At 45.6% G+C, this 18,629-nt stretch overlaps 2 protein-coding genes across 7 annotated transcripts in view; both read right to left on the bottom strand.

The window, feature by feature from the left end:
• TESK2 (testis-specific kinase 2) overlaps positions 1 to 10,279 on the bottom strand; it is a 125,827-nt gene extending 115,548 nt beyond the window's left edge. Inside the window, exons 1-2 of one of the 6 annotated variants that reach the window (XM_021096752.1) lie at positions 9,931 to 10,279; positions 9,145 to 9,255 (exon numbers count right to left, since the gene is read on the bottom strand). The gene's annotated coding sequence lies outside the window, so the exon portion shown is untranslated. Of the gene's footprint in view, positions 1 to 9,144 lie in introns of all 6 variants that reach the window. The other 5 variants (XM_005665474.3, XM_005665476.3, XM_005665477.3 and 2 more) reach the window with 5 other exon arrangements.
• LOC110261410 lies at positions 13,688 to 18,589 on the bottom strand. Its single transcript, XM_021097629.1, has 9 exons — positions 18,424 to 18,589; positions 17,320 to 17,353; positions 16,953 to 16,990; positions 16,753 to 16,840; positions 16,424 to 16,610; positions 16,243 to 16,306; positions 15,502 to 15,950; positions 15,074 to 15,208; positions 13,688 to 14,006 (listed from the first exon to the last, which is right to left on the bottom strand). The coding sequence occupies exons 1-7, from the start codon at positions 18,587 to 18,589 to the stop codon at positions 15,643 to 15,645; spliced, it is 885 nt and encodes a 294-aa protein (XP_020953288.1). The 3' UTR covers positions 13,688 to 14,006; positions 15,074 to 15,208; positions 15,502 to 15,642.

Genomic DNA, 18,629 nt, shown 5'->3' with positions numbered 1-18,629 from the left:
ATGAAGATAAGAGAGTTCATGCTGTGGCACAGTGGGTTAAGAATGTGACTGCAGCACCTCGGGTCACCGCAGAGGCATGGGTTCAATCCCCAGCCCAGCCCGGCGCAGCGAGTTAGAGGATCTGGCATTGCTGCAGCTGTGGCATAGGTCATAGCTGCAGCCCGATTTCAGTCCCTGGCCTGGGAACTCCCATATGCCACGGGGCAGCCAAAAGAGAAAAAGAAAAAAGAAAAGAAAAGAAAAACCATCCTTTCATCCCTCCCACTACAATGACTTCGACTACATGAGATACAATTTATGACATATGCTAAATGGGAAGAAGGAGTGGTAAACATATAAAAACTGAATAATCATTATAATGATATAAAATTATGCACTGGAAAAAAAAACTATACCGAAGCAATGTTATTTTGGCTGGAAAAATTATGACATTCTTTTTTTTTTTTGGTCTTTTTAGGGCTGCACCTGTAGTATGGAAGTTCCCAGGCTAGGGGTTGAATCAGAGCTATAGCTGCTACTGGCCTACCCACAGCCACAGCAACGCCAGATCTGAGCTGCATGTGCAACCTACACTGAACCTCACAGTAACACCGGATCTTTAACCCACTGAGCGGGGCCAGGGATCAAACCTGCATCCTCATGGATACCAGTTAGGTTTCTTACCACTGAGCCACAGCAGGAACTTCTAACTGGCATTTCCTTAACACTCTGATAGGGGTGTGCTTCCTTAAAATATTTTCTTTCTCATTAAATTCAGGGGAAAAAAATTCCAGTTCTAGTTAAAAATGTACTCTCTAATGTAATTATGGAGCTTTAAGAGGACTTTTAATGTAAGTTCCTTATACTTGTAAAGCCTCAACAAGGTCAGAGCTTTACCATGCCAGAGAGTTATCTGGTCTTAAGAATCCAAAGGAGAGAGCACATGACTATTTTAAAAGGTATTTTCACACAATGCCTGTTTTCATGGGTCTTTACTGTGTGTGTATGTATACGCTTTTCAAATAAAGGGTCATTTTCCAGTCTGAAATTTCACTTCTGTTTAAAGACACTTGTCTTTGATAACACTATTTCATACATCCAAAAAATTTTGACATCACTACATCCTAGCCAGAAGGAAGCAAACCGCAACCTGTTACAGTTAACATAACATATACGACAGTTAAAAAAATTCAGTGACATTTGTTGCACACATAACTCCTTAGCTTGGCATTCAAAGACTTGGCTCTAGTAAAACTGGCCTAATCATTATGCCCCAGACTTAACCCTCCTTTCTTTCTTTTTTTTTTTTTTTTTTTTTTGTCTTTTTGCCTTTTCTAGGGCCACACCCACAGCATATGGAGGTTCCCAGACTAGGGGTCTAATCGGAGCTCTAGCCACTGGCCTACGCCAGAGCCACAGCAACGCGGGATCTGAGTCACGTCTGCGACCTACACCACAGCTCACGGCAACGCTGGATCCTTACCCACTGAGCAAGGCCAGGGATCGAACCCGCAACCTCATGGTTCCTGGTTGAAGTCATTCACCACAGAGCCACGACTGGAACTCCAATTAACCCTCCTTTCAAGTGTAGCTTTCCCCTCCTATCCCAGCCTAAGTGATGTGCAGCTCATTCTAGCTGTTGTGCTCAGTTAACGTCGCCTTGGTCTTATCTTCACCCTCACACCTCTCCCAATCTGTTCTCCAAATGAGTAAATGCTTGAGAAATTTATGTGTGATACAAAGGCTCTTTCTTATGTGGTCCCTGCCCACATTTCCGGCTTCATCTACCTCTATTCCTCTACCCACAGACACAACTGCCCCTGCTCCAAACAGAGACCAACTTGTCGAGAGAGCCCTGCTCGTATTTCACTGCCTAGAACAAACATTCATCCTCCCTGGTAGGTTCTTCTTCTTGGCTCTCTCGGTGATCAGCTATGTGGGACGTGTTCTCTGACCCCTCAATCTCCTTTTTCTGTGCGTTGATAATGCCTGGCACAAAGCTCTGTTATTACAGTTATCACACAGTATTTTAATTGTTGCTTACCTGTCTCTTTCACTGGACTATGAGCTCTGTGAGGGCTTAGATTCGAACTTACTCCCCTCCAAATGAATCATGGCATACAAATTCTACTACTACTACATGAATCAAAATTTCCAGTAAAGAAAACTGAAAATAAAAAGGACATTGAGACGCTATACTTCCTATGCAAAAACATAATTATTCTTTCTTTCACTCGGTCAAAAAGTATTTACTGAAAATACAAAAATCCCCAAAAAATGATGTAAAAGCTAAAAAAATAAAAAAATAAAAAAAAAAAAAGCATTTATTTAGCACTACTAGAAGTCAGGTACTATGCCAAGCCCGAGAGTTGGTAATAACAATATAGACACATCCATAAAAAGAACCCTGAGAGGTTAACATAGCCCCAAATGTTAACATTGGCTATTAACTCTTTGAATCTTGGGAAGGCTTCAGTAATTTAAAATAATGTCTATTTCCCAATTCTTCCCTAATGAACAAGCATTAATTTTATAATCTCAGACACACACAAAAGCGAAGGGCCCTCCCAAATTACAAATTCCTACCAATCAGTAGGAATACAATATCCAAAGTAAATAATTTGTGAATTTGTGAACCACGGCTAATGTGAAAACAAAACAATTGTTGAGGACTTTTAGGCAGGTTCTAATTATATCTAATACAAAGAACAAGACTAAAGTATGCAAGAATACTTCAGGATTTCCACAGTGCCTCCTTTTGAAAAAGATCCCATGCAAATTGTCCAAGAAAAATACTGACCACAAGTTCAATACCACCTTAGTTTCTGACACTGCAGAAAAAAATTGTCATCCTATTCCACAGGCTGAAGACATGATATCCCTCTATATAACTTGTTCAGAAGACAAATTAATAAATAACACCATAGTTCATCTGTATAATGATTTACAGTTTACAGTTCACAAAGCACTTTGACCTCCACAATAATTCTGCTTTCTTGTTCTTATTGGAGAGATTTAAAAACTAAGGATCAAAATGAAGAAGGTCCTTCTAACTATGACTCAAAATCCAAAAGCCATAAAAGAAAAGATTGATAAGTTTGTCTATATAAAAATCTAAAAGTTGAGGAGTTCCCTGGTAGCTCAGCAGGTTAAGGATCAGACATTACTGCTGTGGCACAGGTTCAATCCCTGCCCCAGGAACTTCTGGACGCCATAGGCATGGCCAAAAAAAAAAAATCTAAAAGTGTGGCATGAGAATAAAAGAAGTCAGAAGACAAATGCCAAAATGGGTAAATATTTGCAATACATACCCCTGACAAAAAACTTATCATAAAAAAATAAGAAAAAAGAAAAATAAATTAATTAATTAATTAATTAAAACTTATATATATATGATATACCATATATATGGTACAGAGAGAGACTTAGACATCAATTGAAAAGAGACCTATAACTCAAAAGAAAAACAGGTAAAGAATTTAAACATGCAGTTCACAGAAAAGGAAATATGAGTGATCAAACAATATAAAAACATCCTTAACAATTATATTTTAAAACTTAAAACTCCTCTGAGGTATCATTTTCCCCAATCAGACCGGCAAAAATTCAAGTTTGATAACAGCAAAACACAATGTTAAAAACACTGATCCTGGAGCCAGAGTACTTAGTTTGAATTTCTGCCACAGTACCTGTGTGATTTGGGCGAGTCACTTACATTCTCTATTTCTCAATTTATTCAACTGAAAAATGGAGATGATAATAATAGTACCTACCTCAAAGGAATGTTAGTAAGATTAAATGAAGTAATGTATATAAAGCACTTAAAACAGCATCTGGTACAGAGTAAGCCCTGTATAAGTATTAGCTATGACACAGCTAATGTTGGTGAGTGAACAGGCAATGTATATTGGAATAACTGCAAAGGAAAGCAATTTGGCGATATATTCCATAGTTATAAATGCATATATCCTTTGACTTAGAAATCCCATTCTCTGGAAGTTCCCACTGTGGCTCACCTGGTTAAGAACCTGACTAGTACCAAGAGGATGGGGGTTTGATCCCTGGACTTGCTCAGTGGGATAGGGACCCAGTGTTGCCTCAAGCTGTAGGCACAGGTCACAGATGGGGCTTGGATCTGGCGTTGCTATAGCTGTGCTATAGGCTGGCAGCTATCACTCCCATTCAACCCCTAGCCTGGGAACATCCATATGCCGCAGGTGCAGCCCTAAAAAAGAAATCCTACTTTCTGCACATTTATCACGCAGATATTCTTGGACACAAGTAAACTGGCATATGTTCAAGGGTCTCCCTTACAGAATTACTTAAAATATCAAAAAACTAGGGGAGTTCCCTTGTAATACAGTGGGTTAAGGATCTGGCACTGTCACTGCTGCTGTGGCAGGTTCAATCCCTGGCCTGGGAATTTCCACATGCTGCAGGTATGGCCAAAAAATTTTTAAAAAAGAGAGAGAGAGAAACTAGGAGCAACACACATGTCCAACAATAAGGAATTAGTTAAATTATAATACATCCATTCAATCAAATACTATGCAGATGTTTTTTAAAAAAAGTAGAAATTCCTTATGTAAGATCTCCAAGATACATTAAGTGAAAAAGCAGTTAAGGGGATAGTGGGTTGACGGTGCAGAACAGTGGGTACCACAGGCTAACTTCTACATGAAAAGCAGGAAAAATAAGATTATATATTCATATTTGTAAGCTTTTGCCTAAAGAAAGTCTAAAAGAACATAAAAACACTAGTAAAAGTGGTTGGAAGGGGACAGAGAACTGGTGGATGAGGAACAGGCATAGGAATGAGACTTCCACTGTTTTATTTTTTTCAATTTTTTTTTTTTTTTTTTTTGTCTTTTTGCCATTTCTTGGGCCGCTCCCGCGGCATATGGAGGTTCCCAGGCTAGGGGTCTAATCACAGCTGTAGTTGCCAGCCTACGCACAGCCACAGCAACGCAGGATCCGAGGCGTGTCTACAACCTTCACCACAGCTCACGGCAACGCCAGATCCTTCACCCACTGAGCAAGGGCAGGGATTGAACCCGCAACTTCATGGTTCCTAGTCGGATTCATTAACCACTGCACCACGACGGGAACTCCACTTCCACGGTTTTATGTGAAGTATATAAACATGCAACTATTTATTTAGCTACTTGAATGTATTAACTATTCAAAAATTAAATTTATATTTTTTATCTTATAATGATTTTTATTTTTTCCATTATAGCTGGTTTACAGTGTTCTGTCCATTTTCTACTATATAGCAAGGTGACTCAGTCACACATACATGTATACATTCTTTTTTTTTTTTTTGTCTTTTTGCCTTTTCTAGGGCCGCTCCCGCAGCACATGTATACATTCTTGAAAATTAAATTTAGAAAGAACTCAAGCTCAAAGGATAAGATATTTGCCTATACTCATCTATCCAATCATAACAGGGTTAGAACTTCCTTTTTTTTTCCCTTTCTGAAATTTTCAAGAACGTAAGATTTAAAAATTACCACAAGCAGGCTTTTCTCTGAAACAACCTCTCCCTCTGAGTTAAAAAATGCCACCAAGGAGACCACACAGAAATTATCGCCGTATGATAACTTGGAAAAGAGTATGTAATTCTCATTGTTGGTGCAAAACACTCACCATCATAATGTCGTAACTACATAATGTAATAACTGCTTCATTCACTGGACGGAGATGAAATCTCATAAAAGCTCTTATCGTAGGTTTCAAATTCCAACACAACATCCATTTTGCAGATAAATGAAACATACAACACTAAGATTATATTTATAAACACTCTCACATACCAATCAGACCCCTAGCCTGGGAACTTTGTATGCCACGGGAGCGGCCCTAGAAAAGGTAAAAAGGCAAAAATAAATAAATAAGTAAATAAACACTTTCACATAGAGAAAAAAGCATTAAAACAATTCAGCTTTCTACTCTAAATAAGCCAAGGAATGAGTATGCGTAAATATATAAATGTGTAACTTTCGTTTTATAAATAAGTGCGAAATGTTATTGGGGTCCTGCTATATAGCACAGGCAACTACATCCTGTGATAGAACAGGATGGAAGATAATATGACAAATATATATATTTGTATAACTGGGTCACTTTGTTGTACAGCAGAAATTGACATAACATTGTAAATCAACTAGACTTTAATAAAAAAAAAAAAATTTAATGTCATTGAGAGTCCCAGGTTGGAGAATCCCTAGCCTAGCTTCTCAACACATATACTTTTTTTTTTTTTTTTTTTGGTCTTTTTTGCCTTTTCTAGGGCCACTCCCACAACATATGGAGGTTCCCAGGCTAGGGGTCTAATTGGAGCTGTAGCCGCTGGCCTTTGCCAGAGCCACAGAAATGCAGGATCTGAGCCTCGTCTGCAACCTACACCACAACTCACGGCAACACCGGATCCTTAACCTACTGAGCAAGGCCAGGGATCGAACCCGCAACCTCATGGTTCCTAGTCAGATTCGTTAACCACTGCGCCACGACGGGAACTCCCACAACACACACATTTTTAAACAGAATTTAAACAGGCTGATGATATTCCACATCACAAATGATTTATGTTCAGACCATCCCAAGTATACACCTGTATGAGAATAATACATCATACATCTAGGGCATCAAGGATCTGAGATCTTGACAGTAATTCACACACAAACATCTGTACCACCTGGTACTGCTTTTGGACAAGTGCCAAGGAACATCCAACTCAATTCTGGGTCCCTTAATTCTGAGCATCCCCACCTATAAGGCCCGACATCTTCTCTGTTCCATTTCCTGCTTCATAATGGGCAACTATCACATTCTTATGGATGACATACCCAATATCCTCCATAGCCCCTTAACCTCCCACGACTTTAATAATCTCTACCTCTCTTCCCTTTCAACAGCACTGAGGCAGTTACACCCTGTTTGTTTGTCTGTCTGTTTGGCACCTGTGGGATGAGGAAGTTCTCAGGCCAGGGATGGAGCAGTAACCAGAGCCACAGCAGTGACACCACCAGATCCTTAAACTGTTGAGCCGTGAGGGAACTCCTACACTCTGCCCTGCTTTTTGTTTTACCTTGAAACTATATCTATATTGAACTCTCAGCTTCCCCATGCTCTGTATTTCTTACAAAATCTAGTCTTCAACCACATTTCTGATCGTCTCCTTATTCTCCAATAAACTAGCCCCGAGAAAGGTTTTATTTCTTACAACCCCAGCTTGGACTCTCAAAGTCCATCATATCACCCACATTATCACTAGCAATATAAAGTTACTCTCCATTTTATCGTACTTGTAAATTCCAATTTTGTATCAACCAATTATCTTTTTTCTATTTTTTTTTCTTTTTGTTACTCAATGAATTTCATTACAGTTATAGTTGTACAATGATCATCACAACCAAATGTTACAGCATTTTCATCCCAAAACCCCCAGCTGTGAGTCAATATCTGTTCTGCAAAGAAGTTCATTGTGTCCTTTTTTTAGATTTCACATGTAAGTGATAGCATTTGAAGTAGGTATTTCACTGTCCGACTGACTTCACTTAACATGAAGTCTTTTTTTTTTTTTTTGAAGAGCTGCACCCGAGGCATATGGAAGCTCTCAGGTTAGGGGTCGAATCGGAGCTGTAGATGCCAGCCACAGCTACACCAAATCCTTAGCCCACTGAGCAGATCCTTAAACTGTTGAGCCATGAGGGAACTCCTACACTCTGCCTTGCTTTTTGTTTTACCTTGAAACTATACCCGCATACTCATGGATACTAGTCGGGTTAGTTACTGCTAAGCCACGACAGGAACTCCCATCAACCCAATTATCTTTTTTGCCCTCTTGGTCTTGGGCTCCTGGAGAAATGCAAAATCCACGCTCCGGGGTCCCATACAAATATATATTTCTAATTCTAATTGGGCCCTAAATATGGTCAGTAGCTTTTTTTTTTTAATCCTAATCTATTCCTCTTTCATTTTCCATCGAAGATGTCCATGGCCGTAATACTCAAGCCAGAAACCCCCCAGAGTACCTTTAGTCTCCAAAGATAACTGACTTCATAAATCACTGATCACATCAAGAAAATAAGACAATCTTCCAAACTCCCTCTCCTCCTTTTGCTCCTACCACATCGTTATCCATCTTGACGTCTATCCTTCCGGTGTCAAAGAATGAAATGCCCACCATATGTCCTAAATAACATTTCCCTCAACCGACAAAACTGTTTCACCTGCAATCAAAAGAGTAACACACATGAGCCATAGTGGAAAGAACAAAGGTTTCAGAGCTACCACAGATCTTTTTTAAATTATTGCCTATAGTCTTCCCAACTGTAAAAAAGGAATCCTGATACCTAAACAAGGCTGTTGTGACCTGTAAGGCGTCTTTATGATACCTGGCATATAGTATAATCTCAACAAAGATGTTTCACTATCAGCTCTCCTTCATAACCACAGTTGTCAAAAGATGAATTTTACTCACTGCCTCACACTTGCTCTTCAATCCATCATGATCTGACTACTGCCACCATTCCCACGTCACACTATGTACAGTAGTTTTCAAAGAAAACAAGCCAACTCCTAATTATTAAATTCAGTGGTTTCTTCCCAATTCTCATTCTGTTGGTCAAACGTCATACAGCGACGATCAGCCGCGCCCTTCTTGAAACCTTCTTCCTTTGGCTTCCATCATAGTGACACTCTGTTCTAGTTCTTGTTCCAGTCTTTTAACCTCTCTTCCTCAAGGTCTGTTACCCAAATAATGATGCTCCTTCTGGTCCGTAGCCCTTTTCTTCTCTTCTTTCAGTATTACCATCCCATTCTAAGGCTTCAAATATCCCCTATATATTCTCGGTAACCCTCAAATTTATGCATTCAGTTCCAACCCTTCTCCCAATTCTCAGACCCAAATTTCTAGCGACCCACAATGAAATCTGAAAAATCCCTCAAACGAAACGTGTCCAAAACCAAATTCATTGCTTTCCCTTACAATTGCTTCCTTACGTCCCTACTTCAATTAACACCACCAGTCCCTCCCACGAGTCAAGGTAGCCATCTCCCACTAATTCCGTTTGGAAACCTCATGGAATTGCACGCCTTTCTCTTCATTTTCGCGTCCCTCTTCCCCTCTGACCTGGATTAGCACACTCCTCTCCTGCCTACCTAGGCTTTCTGCCTCCATAGTCCTCACTTCTGAATTCCTCCTCCGTTTTCGCCGGAGATAATCCACCAAACCCAACCGCTGCTTACAGAAGCGTCGATGGTTCCCCATACCTACAGAATGAAGTCCAACTCATGTGGCAAGGCTTTTTCAGAGGGAAAAGCTGAACGGTTTCTACATTCGGCAAACCCGGCTTCATGCCAGCTACCTCTGAATACTGGCTTCGTCCAGAGTGTTTAAAGCGAGGGGGACGGGCAGAGGAGGGAAGAGGAGAGACGCGGAAAAGAGGGGTAACCGGGGGGAAGTGGAACGAAAGAGCCAGGAGTGTCTGCCCGGGGGAGTATCTCTCGAGAGGAGAAGTGGATGTTTTCGAGGGAAGAGTGTGTTTGAGAAGAGTGAGGGAGTCCGGAGCTCCGAGACGGCCGAGAGAAGCTCTCCGGGTGGAGCCAGAGGTCTCGGAAACAGGAGGGAAAGACTCCCGAGTCTCCGCAGGACAGAAAGTGCCCGAGAGGAGTCCGGGACCGGGTCCCTCCTACGAAGGAACGTCTCACGGGCTCCGGGCCTCCGGGGGGAGGGGAGGGGCTGTCCTGGGGCCCGGGAGGAAGTGAAGAGAAGGGAAAGGGGTCGAAGAGGGTCCCCAGCACGGAGAGGAGGACCTCCGGCAAGAGGAGGAGTCCTGCCAGTGCGGAAGATGTGAGCGCCAGTGCTCCGGGACGTAGACGGGTAGCAGCCGCCCGCGCGGGCCGGGGTGCCCCGGGCTCGTGCCCCACGCGCTCTCCTGGCGTTACCTGAGGCGGGACTTAGCAGCCAGAGAGGGGCCTGCGCGGGTGGGAGGGGGAGGCGGAGGCAAAGGGGGAGCATAGTAGCCCTCACAGCTCGGAGGCGGCAGCGGCTCTTAGCCTGCGGAGGCGGTGGGCGTCCCTCGCGCAGAAGCCGGCGACTCGGCGGGGCCAGCGGCGGCGAAGAACGAGGAGGCTACTGCCATGACCCCGCAGTCGGGGCCGCTCCCCCGCGCCTGCTCGGCGGGGCCAGAAGGGTGATCCGGCCGGCGAGTCAAAGAGAGCGGCTGGAAGCGCCGCTGGGCTCCCCGGCCGCAAGCAGGCGACCGAAACGCCTGCCCCGCAGGGCAGGGGAGCTAGGGGCGGGGCTTCAACTGCCACACCCCTCTACTCAAGCCCTCCCACAAAGCAGCCAATCAATGGTCCATCCTTGAAAAAACGAGCTAGAGGAATTGCCCAATTAGCGTTAAGAATGCCACGTGGTATGAGGGTGGGCACAATGGGCTTTCAGAAGAGCCAATCATCAGCCGCAAGCGCCAACGCTGGCGGAGGAAGGGAACCAATAGGAAGGAAGCGGAGGTAAAAACAGAAGAGGCAGTGTGTGGGAAAGGCGGAACCAAAGAGGAGGGAATACACCTGGGGGAAACCCAAGCACCCGAGCCTCTCAGGGGGCGGGACAGTAAACACAAAATGGACCAATCAAAGTGCCAAACATATACAACCGCTTGGTAATTGATAAACCCAACAGAAAATGGATTCGACTGGAGCAGCTTTTGGGTTGGTGAACTTATAGCTGAGTAGGCAAAAGCCGTATGAATGGTGAGTTGGACAGGAGCTCAGTATAGTGGGGGCGGGGGGGGACATACATAAACAACTACTAGTGACTCGAGATAGTAAGAGCAATGGGTAGAAATGCTAAGGGAGCAAGCAATTCATCTAGACTAAGATTCGACTTGGTGAAAGCTTCGAGGAGGTAATACTTGCGCTGCCTTGAAAAGAGGAGTAGAGAATAAGAATTCTATTCAACTGCTCAACAGGCGCGTATTTCCTCATGTTCTCCATATGCCTGGACCTCAGGCACTCATTATCTCATGCCTGAGCATATTGGAACAGGACAAGAGCAGCTAAAGAAACAGTGGAGTACGGGCCCTCCTGCACCAGCACTCCCTGGGATTAGAGACCTCTTCTCTGACATCTCTAGGCTTGCCTCCTATTGGAAGGGTCTTGATAGATGAGTGGGATTTGAATTAGTTAGAGGATGGGTGATGTGCATTCCTAGTGGCACTAAAGTTTAACAGAGAGAAGTGGTAGAAAATAAAAATGGAAAGAGAAGAGGTTAAATATGGGTGTAGCCATAAGCCAAACTTGCCCTTTCTTTTTTAGGCTGTGAGAATTATCCAAGGTTAACAGTAGAGTAGCCTTAACAGGACAGTTTTAGGAAGATTGATAGTTCACTGGCTCTCTGAAAGGAGAAAAGAGATCACCAGAGCCCAGTCCCCCTGGCCCAAAGCCTTTGATATCATTCTTGCAGCAAGAAATCATGTGCTGCCACCTGGTGACAGTTTAAATTCCATTGTTCCACATTGCTATTTAATGTTTCTGTTGTTTCTGTTGAGTCCTGGTACCCTTGCAAATCTGTCTTCCACCAAGCTTGATGCAAAGTAGCTGATAAGTAGGACACTGGTAGCCTGTAGATTAAATAATGCCATTATGCATATGTATCACCTGCCAGTGAAAGACATTAAAGACAGGGGGTTCCTTGCACCTGCTTTAGCAGGAAGATGAACCTTGATGGGAAGTTTTCAGTTTTGTTTTTTTTTAACAGGTACTGTTTGATCCAGGTCTGACCTCTACCATTCCACTCTCAGCAATCTCCCTAATTGGAGTTCCCGTCGTGGCGCAGTGGTTAACGAATCCGACTAGGAACCATGAGGTTGTGGGTTCGATCCCTGCCCTTGCTCAGTGGGTTAACGATCCGGCGTTGCCGTGAGCTGTGGTGTAGGTTGCAGATGTGGCTCGGATCCTGTGTTGCTGTGGCTCTGGCGTAGGCTGGCAGCTACAGCTCCATTTAGACCCCTAGCCTGGGAACTTCCATATGCTGCGGGAGCAGCCCAAGAAATGACAAAAAAAAAAAAAAAAAAAAAAAAGCAATCTCCCTAATGCAGAAATAATCCTTGAGGATTGCTTTACAGATATTCAGATGTCAAGGACCCACTCTTCATGACCTGCCAGGGCCTTGATTGTACCCCATAACAAGTAGTTCCTGCTCTACTCACCCTAGCCTTTTATTATGCTTTTATTTCTGATAACTGTCTCCCCTTCCCAGCCAAACTGAGCTAAGAGCTGGGACCTTTACAGAAGTCCACTGCACATCTTAGCTCAGGACAAACACATACCAGGACTGGTAAGCATTATGCTCAATAAAAAGCCACTTTGTGGGTAAATGGCATTATTTTTGGCTATATTTAGCAGTGGAAGAAACCTCATGACACCTCAGTGAGATGCTGCTGCTTCTAGGGAAATCCTGGACTTGCACTGTCCAGAATACAAGCCCAGGTAAGGAAAAAGTAAAGCTTCCCTTAGACTACCTGGGAAGATATACTTTCCAGAGAACTAGGCAGTAGAAGGATCAGAACCAGTAACCACAAAGCATTTTTTTAAAATATAATATAGGAAATAACAGAGTGTGTAACTCCTAGTAATAATAAGTATTCAATCATAAAATTTCAGTTAAATATATACATGGAGTTCCCGTTGTGGCTCAGGGGGTTAAGAATCCAACTGGTGTCCATAAGCATGCAGGTTCCATCCCTGGCCTCACTTAGTGGGTTAAAGGATCCTGAGTTGCCATGAACTGTGATGCAGGTTGCTGATGTGGCTTGGATCTGGCGTGGCGGTGGCACAGGCTGGCAGCTGTGGCTCCGACTCGACCCCTAGCCTGGGAACTTCCATATTCCGTGGGTGTGGCCCTAAAAAGACAAGAAAATAAATAAATAATGAATAAACATATATATGTATATTTACTAGGCTACAGTGTAAACTGTATTTCTCACTGGTGGTTATAGTCAAAAAATCCTGGAGTTCCCATTGTGGCGCAGTGGTTAACGAATCCGACTGGGAACCATGAGGTTGCGGGTTCGATCCCTGACCTTGCTCAGTGGGTTAACGATCCGGCGTTGCCGAGAGCTGTGGTGTAGGTTGCAGACGCGGCTCGGATCCCGCGTTGCTGTGGCTCTGGTGTAGGCCGGTGGCTCCAGCTCCGATTAGACCCCTAGCCTGGGAACCTCCATATGCCGCGGGAGCGGCCCAAAGAAATAGCAAAAAGACAAAAAAAAAAAAAAAAAATCCTAAAGCCACTGAATTAGAGGCAGAGAGACTGAAAGAAGAGAGAACAGGGAGGAGACTGCTGCAGAAATGCAGCCCGGGCTGCTGAGGATGAAGAGATATGGAGGGGCTAGAATGAGCCTTAAGGCAGAAGCTGGAAAAAAAAAAAAAAGGAAGGAGTCTTCTATGGCCCAGGTCAAAGGCCCATCAGAATATCTTGCCCCCCTCTGCATCTCACAGCAGTACTGCCCCAGAGCATTGTCCTACCACCTCACTCTACCCCCGAGAATGGGCGTTCCCATCTCCTTCCAACTTCCACTGAGCACAGAGCTTGCGCGCAGATTATGAGGTTATTAATGTCTATGAACTTGGATTTCAGAGACAGAGGTGGCAGGAAGCAGTCATGTAACAGGAGGAAGAAAAGGTACAGCTGACTCTATCCTATGTGGGTGCTGATTCACAGAAGACACATCACAATAAAACCATTTTATTGGAGTTGGTGGGTTGGGACAGACAGGCAGCGACAAGCCTCAGTAGGGAGGGCAAGTATCAGAGAGATGAAGAGGGGACCCAGAAAGAGGACCTTGGAGGGGAAGGTGAGCAAAGAAGACTTCATCGTATTACTCTTACTCTTAAAAGTCCTTACAGGTCACTCAGGAGCATCTTGGGGCCCTAAGAGAATAGATCTTCCTGCCCAAGGCTCTGGGCCTGGAGCTGAAAGCTGCTGGACTCCAGGTTAGAAAGAGTGTGCTTCTGGATATCTAAGAGGAGAGAAAAGAGAGAACAAACCATCAGCAAGCACTATGATACATTCAGACCTAGGTCCTGGGCCCTGATTTGGAGGGAGACACAGACCTGACTTGGGATAAGGAGAAACAGGGGTTGGTGGAGTCACAGAGAAAGAGACAAAACATCTTTCTACTCAGCATCAAACAATTAGGCAGCTGGCATCCAGGCACCAATTACTTTTCCTTCTATTTTTTTAACTTTTTTTAATTACAGTTGGTTTACAACGTTCTGTCAATTTCTGCTGAACAGCAATATGTACCAGTCATATGCATAACAAATACTTTTTTATTTTTTATTTTATTTTTATTTTTGGCCACACCCTTGGCGTGCACAAGTTCCCAGGCCGGGATTGAACCTGTGCAACAGCAGTGACCTGAGCCACAGCAGTGACAACGTCAGATTCTTAACCCATTGAGCCACAAGAGAACTCCTCCATGCACCATTAAGATTCAGCTTCCCAGGGAGTTCCCATCATGGCGCAGTGGTTAACGAATCTGACTAGGAACCATGAGGTTGCGGGTTCGATCCCTGCCCTTGCTCAGTGGGTTAACGATCCGGTGTTGCCGTGAGCTGTGGTGTAGGTTGCAGACGCGGCTCGGATCCCACGTTGCTGTGGCTCTGGCGTAGGCTGGCAGCTGCAGCTCCGATTTGACCCCTAGCCTGGGAACCTTCCATATGCCGCAGGAGCGGCCCAAGAAATGGCAAAAAGACAAAAAAAAAAAAAAAAAAAAGATTCATCTTCCCAGAGTACCTGTTGTGGCTCAGTGGTTAACAAACCCAACTGGGATCCATGAAGATGCAGGTTCGATTCCTGGCCTTACTCAGTGGGTTAAGGATCCAGCGTTGCCGTGAGCTGTGGTGTAGGTCACAGACACAGATGGGATCCAGCATTGCTGTGGCTATGGGGTAGGCTGGCAGCTGTGGCTCCAACTGGACCCCTAGCCTGGGAACCTCCACGTGCCACAGGAGTCGCCCTAAAAAGGAAAAAAAAAAAAAAAAAAAAAGATTCCACTTCCCCAGATCCCTGCCTTACACCCACCTAGCTTCCTTTAAAAGTTCCCAGCTAATGTCTCTGTCTGAAAAGCTAACTTCAGAGCTAGATGAAGAAAGAGACACGGTGACAGTGGCAGCCAGGGACAGCGACAGCTTAGATTGGAGGACGTGAACGGAGGTCCTGCAGCGGGAAAGAATCAGAGGCAGAGACGGTGATGGTGGGTCAAAGGAGACTCCCAGCACAGCCTTCCTGAGGCTAGGACTCCACTCTCCTCCCCTTCATCCTCCAGTTACACAGAGATACCTCAGTAAATAGGTATGTGTGTCAAGAGTGCCCAGTACTGCCCCCATGCACTGGAGCCCCTACCATCCCACCAGCCCATGTCACACCTAGGATGACTGAACTTTAGTCCCCAGTACCTGGCCTCCCGCGAAACAATCCCTTCTACTGCCACAAGCACCCACATTCCTGACCTGAGGAGGCTGTGCTCCAGCCCGGCATCCTGCACGTCTGTCCTGGCAGCCTCCAGTGGGTAACCTTTGCCCTCCTGGTCATTTGGCAGCTGATCTGCCAGACCATGGCTCAGGTAGGACCAAGGCTTTCTCTCTCCAGGATTAGCACCCCACCCCCACAACTAGCCTCTTCGGCCCCCTCGGAATCCTCATGTGGACAAAGACAGTTCCTCGTAGACTGAAGCAGAGGGCTTGGGAAGAAGAGCTTTGGAGGGAGGAGGAATCAGCACAGGGAAGAGAAGGAAAGAGACAGGGGGTAGGAGAGGGCATCCTGGCCCGCCTGCAAAACAGGATAGAGAAAGGAAGGAAGATATGAACACACAGGTCCAATTCTGGTCCTACCTTCCAGCTGCAGGCCTCTGCTTGCTGCCCGTCAGTCATCTGTTTCAGCAGCAGCTCCCGGTACTGGCCTGCAAATGAAAGAAAATGTAAGGGGGTCATTCTCCAACTTCTTTCTTCCGCCGCCTTGTGCCCAGCCTGGCGCTGAACAATGGGACAGAAGCATTCTGGTCCAGCTTTTGGGCAGTTTCCAAGCTGACTAGGAAGACTAGACTCACGTCATAAGAGGTAAGACAAAAATACGAGGCCACATTTCTGGGTGACGCAAACAGTCGGAGCTATGGCCATTTATTAGGAAAGCAAGAAGGAATTCCAGAAAAGGGAACAGGTGAGTTCATACACACCTCCAATCTTTTTACTCACTCAGCTGGACCCACCGCAACTTCACTTCCTCCTCCAGAATCTCTGACTCCTCCCGTAGCAGTTGCTGCCCACGGGGATGACAGAAGTGTCATTCCAAAGGCAATTAACCAGCCCAGAGAAGGCTACCAGAGTAACAAGAGTTCAGAGGCCTACAGAAAGCTAGGTTTTGCCCATCACTCACTCGTTCTGCAGCTCTGGCTGAAGGCCCCTGGTAGCACTGCACTTTGGTGGTCCCATCTGTATTTGGGCTCAGGCCTGTACCTGCACCTGGCTTCGAGGTCACTGTATTTCCCTTCGCAGCCCCTCCAAACGTTGCTCCAGGAGAAAGGCCCTTCACTCTGGGGCCCCCTGCCACAACCTTAGTGATTCTATAGTGGGACAAGTTGGGGAAGAACTTTACACACGAGCCTAGAGACTCCACTTGCAAATCGAGATACAAGGGCACATACAACAAGTGCAACAAAATGTGTGCCCACATATGAGGCTGTGTGCATGAAGAAAAGAACTGACCGGATACCTTCCAGGGCACAGATCTGATACTTCCACCGTTCTTTCTCTTCCAGAGGGCCCTGCACAGCCTGTCTGAGTGCCTTAGTCCCTACCCAGGCAGAAAACCGCATGAGTTACTGTATGTAAGGCGCTTCCCCAACACCTGGCACCCTCCTCTCACACAAACCCCAAACATACACACCTAGGACTCCATGTCTCACCTGAGCCTGGGATTGAAGATGGGATTGAAGAATAGTAACTTCAGCCCAAAGAGAAGATGCATTATGGACCTCAGCCCAAATCAGCCTCTCTGGGACAATGGCAATCTCTAGAGCCCAAGGCTGTTGAGCTTGGACTCCTGTCTAGGAAGGCAAGTGACGAGGGGAAATCCGAGTCCCAGCCAGGTCTCCTGCAGAAGGAATAAGGCAAAGTCAGTGCAAAGTCTATTAGAGGGAGGGGGAGGACTGATGTTTGCTCAGGAAAGGAAAAAGCTGAATTTGTAAGGAATAGTGGTACAGGCACCAATAAAAGGCAGATCCTGGAAAGAGAAAAGGCTGGCGGGTAAGTAGGAAAAGGAACAATACTTACCTGCGGTGGAGACCCCAAAGGAATACAGCTGCTGCTACAAAACAAAGAAGGGCACAGGCCAATGAGTTCTTGGTGTTCCTTAACCCACTACCTTAATCCGGGGGCAGGGGCCTCAGGTGCCCCCTCGTCTTAATCCTGGCCACATTTCCGTCAGTAGCTTTTTTTTTTTTTTTTTTTTTGGTCTTTTCTAGGGGCCACTCCCTCGGCATATGGATGTTCCCAGGCTAGGGGCCGAATCGGAGCAATAGCTGCCGGCCTACACCACAACCACAGCAACTCGGGATCCGAGCTACACCACAGCTCAGGGCAACGCTGGATCGTTAACCCACTGAGCGGGGCCAGGGATGGAACCCGCAACCTCATGGTCGGATTCGTTAACCACCGAGCCAGGACAGGAACTCCCGGTCAGTAGCATTGAGAAGCGTGTCGAGCTGCTCAAAGTCTGGTTCCTTCTCATAGCCTGAGGCAGTGGTCTGGGTCCCTAGAGCCTTACGCCCTTGCTCTCCCAACCCGGGACATCCGAGGCAAAGCCCGGGAAAGGCCAGAACGTCAGCTCGAAAGAGATGAGTGGGTACGCAATACTAAAAGTAAGGATGCTGGAGTTCCCATCGTGGCGCAGCGGTTAACGAATCCGACTAGGAACCATGAGGTTGCGGGTTCGGTCCCTGCCCTTGCTCAGTGGGTTAAGGATCCGGCGTTGCCGTGGGCTGTGGTGTAGGTTGCAGACACGGCTCGGATCCCGCGTTGCTGTGGCTCTGGCGTAGGCCAGGGGCTACAGCTCCGATTAGACCCCTAGCCTGGGAACCTCCATATGCCGCGGGAGTGGCCCAAAAAAAATAGCAAAAAGACAAAAATAATGATAATAATAAAAAATAAAATAAAAAAATAAAAGTAAGGATGCAATATTAGACCAAAATTAAGCCTCAGGGACTCGTCAGGGGAGCAGCGTCCTTGGGGAACTGGGGTACAAGAGGGTTACCCTGATACAGATACCAGGGGGGAGTTGAAGATGCTGAATCTTGGTCGAGACCTCCGCAGACGCAGGACACTGGCGCGATTACACCGAATCTAAGGCAGCGACTCCTGCCGCCACCCTGTTCGAACCTATGACACTCCGGGAAAGCCAGACTTTGGACTGGCCTCCGCGGCGCCGATTGGGAAACTGAGTTCGCCCCACACGGAGACAACCGGCAGCAGAAGAAGGCTGCCAAGCTACATTTTTCTGGAAGCGTTTAACACGCGCATTAGCACATACACACACCCCCACCATGCCGCGAAACAGTCTTTCTGATTTTGTAGCCGCCGCGTCT

Source organism: Sus scrofa, chromosome 6 (genome assembly GCF_000003025.6).
Source record: "Sus scrofa isolate TJ Tabasco breed Duroc chromosome 6, Sscrofa11.1, whole genome shotgun sequence".
NCBI classification, from domain to species: Eukaryota; Metazoa; Chordata; class Mammalia; order Artiodactyla; family Suidae; genus Sus; species Sus scrofa.
The sequence above is the reverse complement of the archived record's forward strand: the minus strand, read 5'-3'. Positions and strand labels throughout refer to the sequence as shown.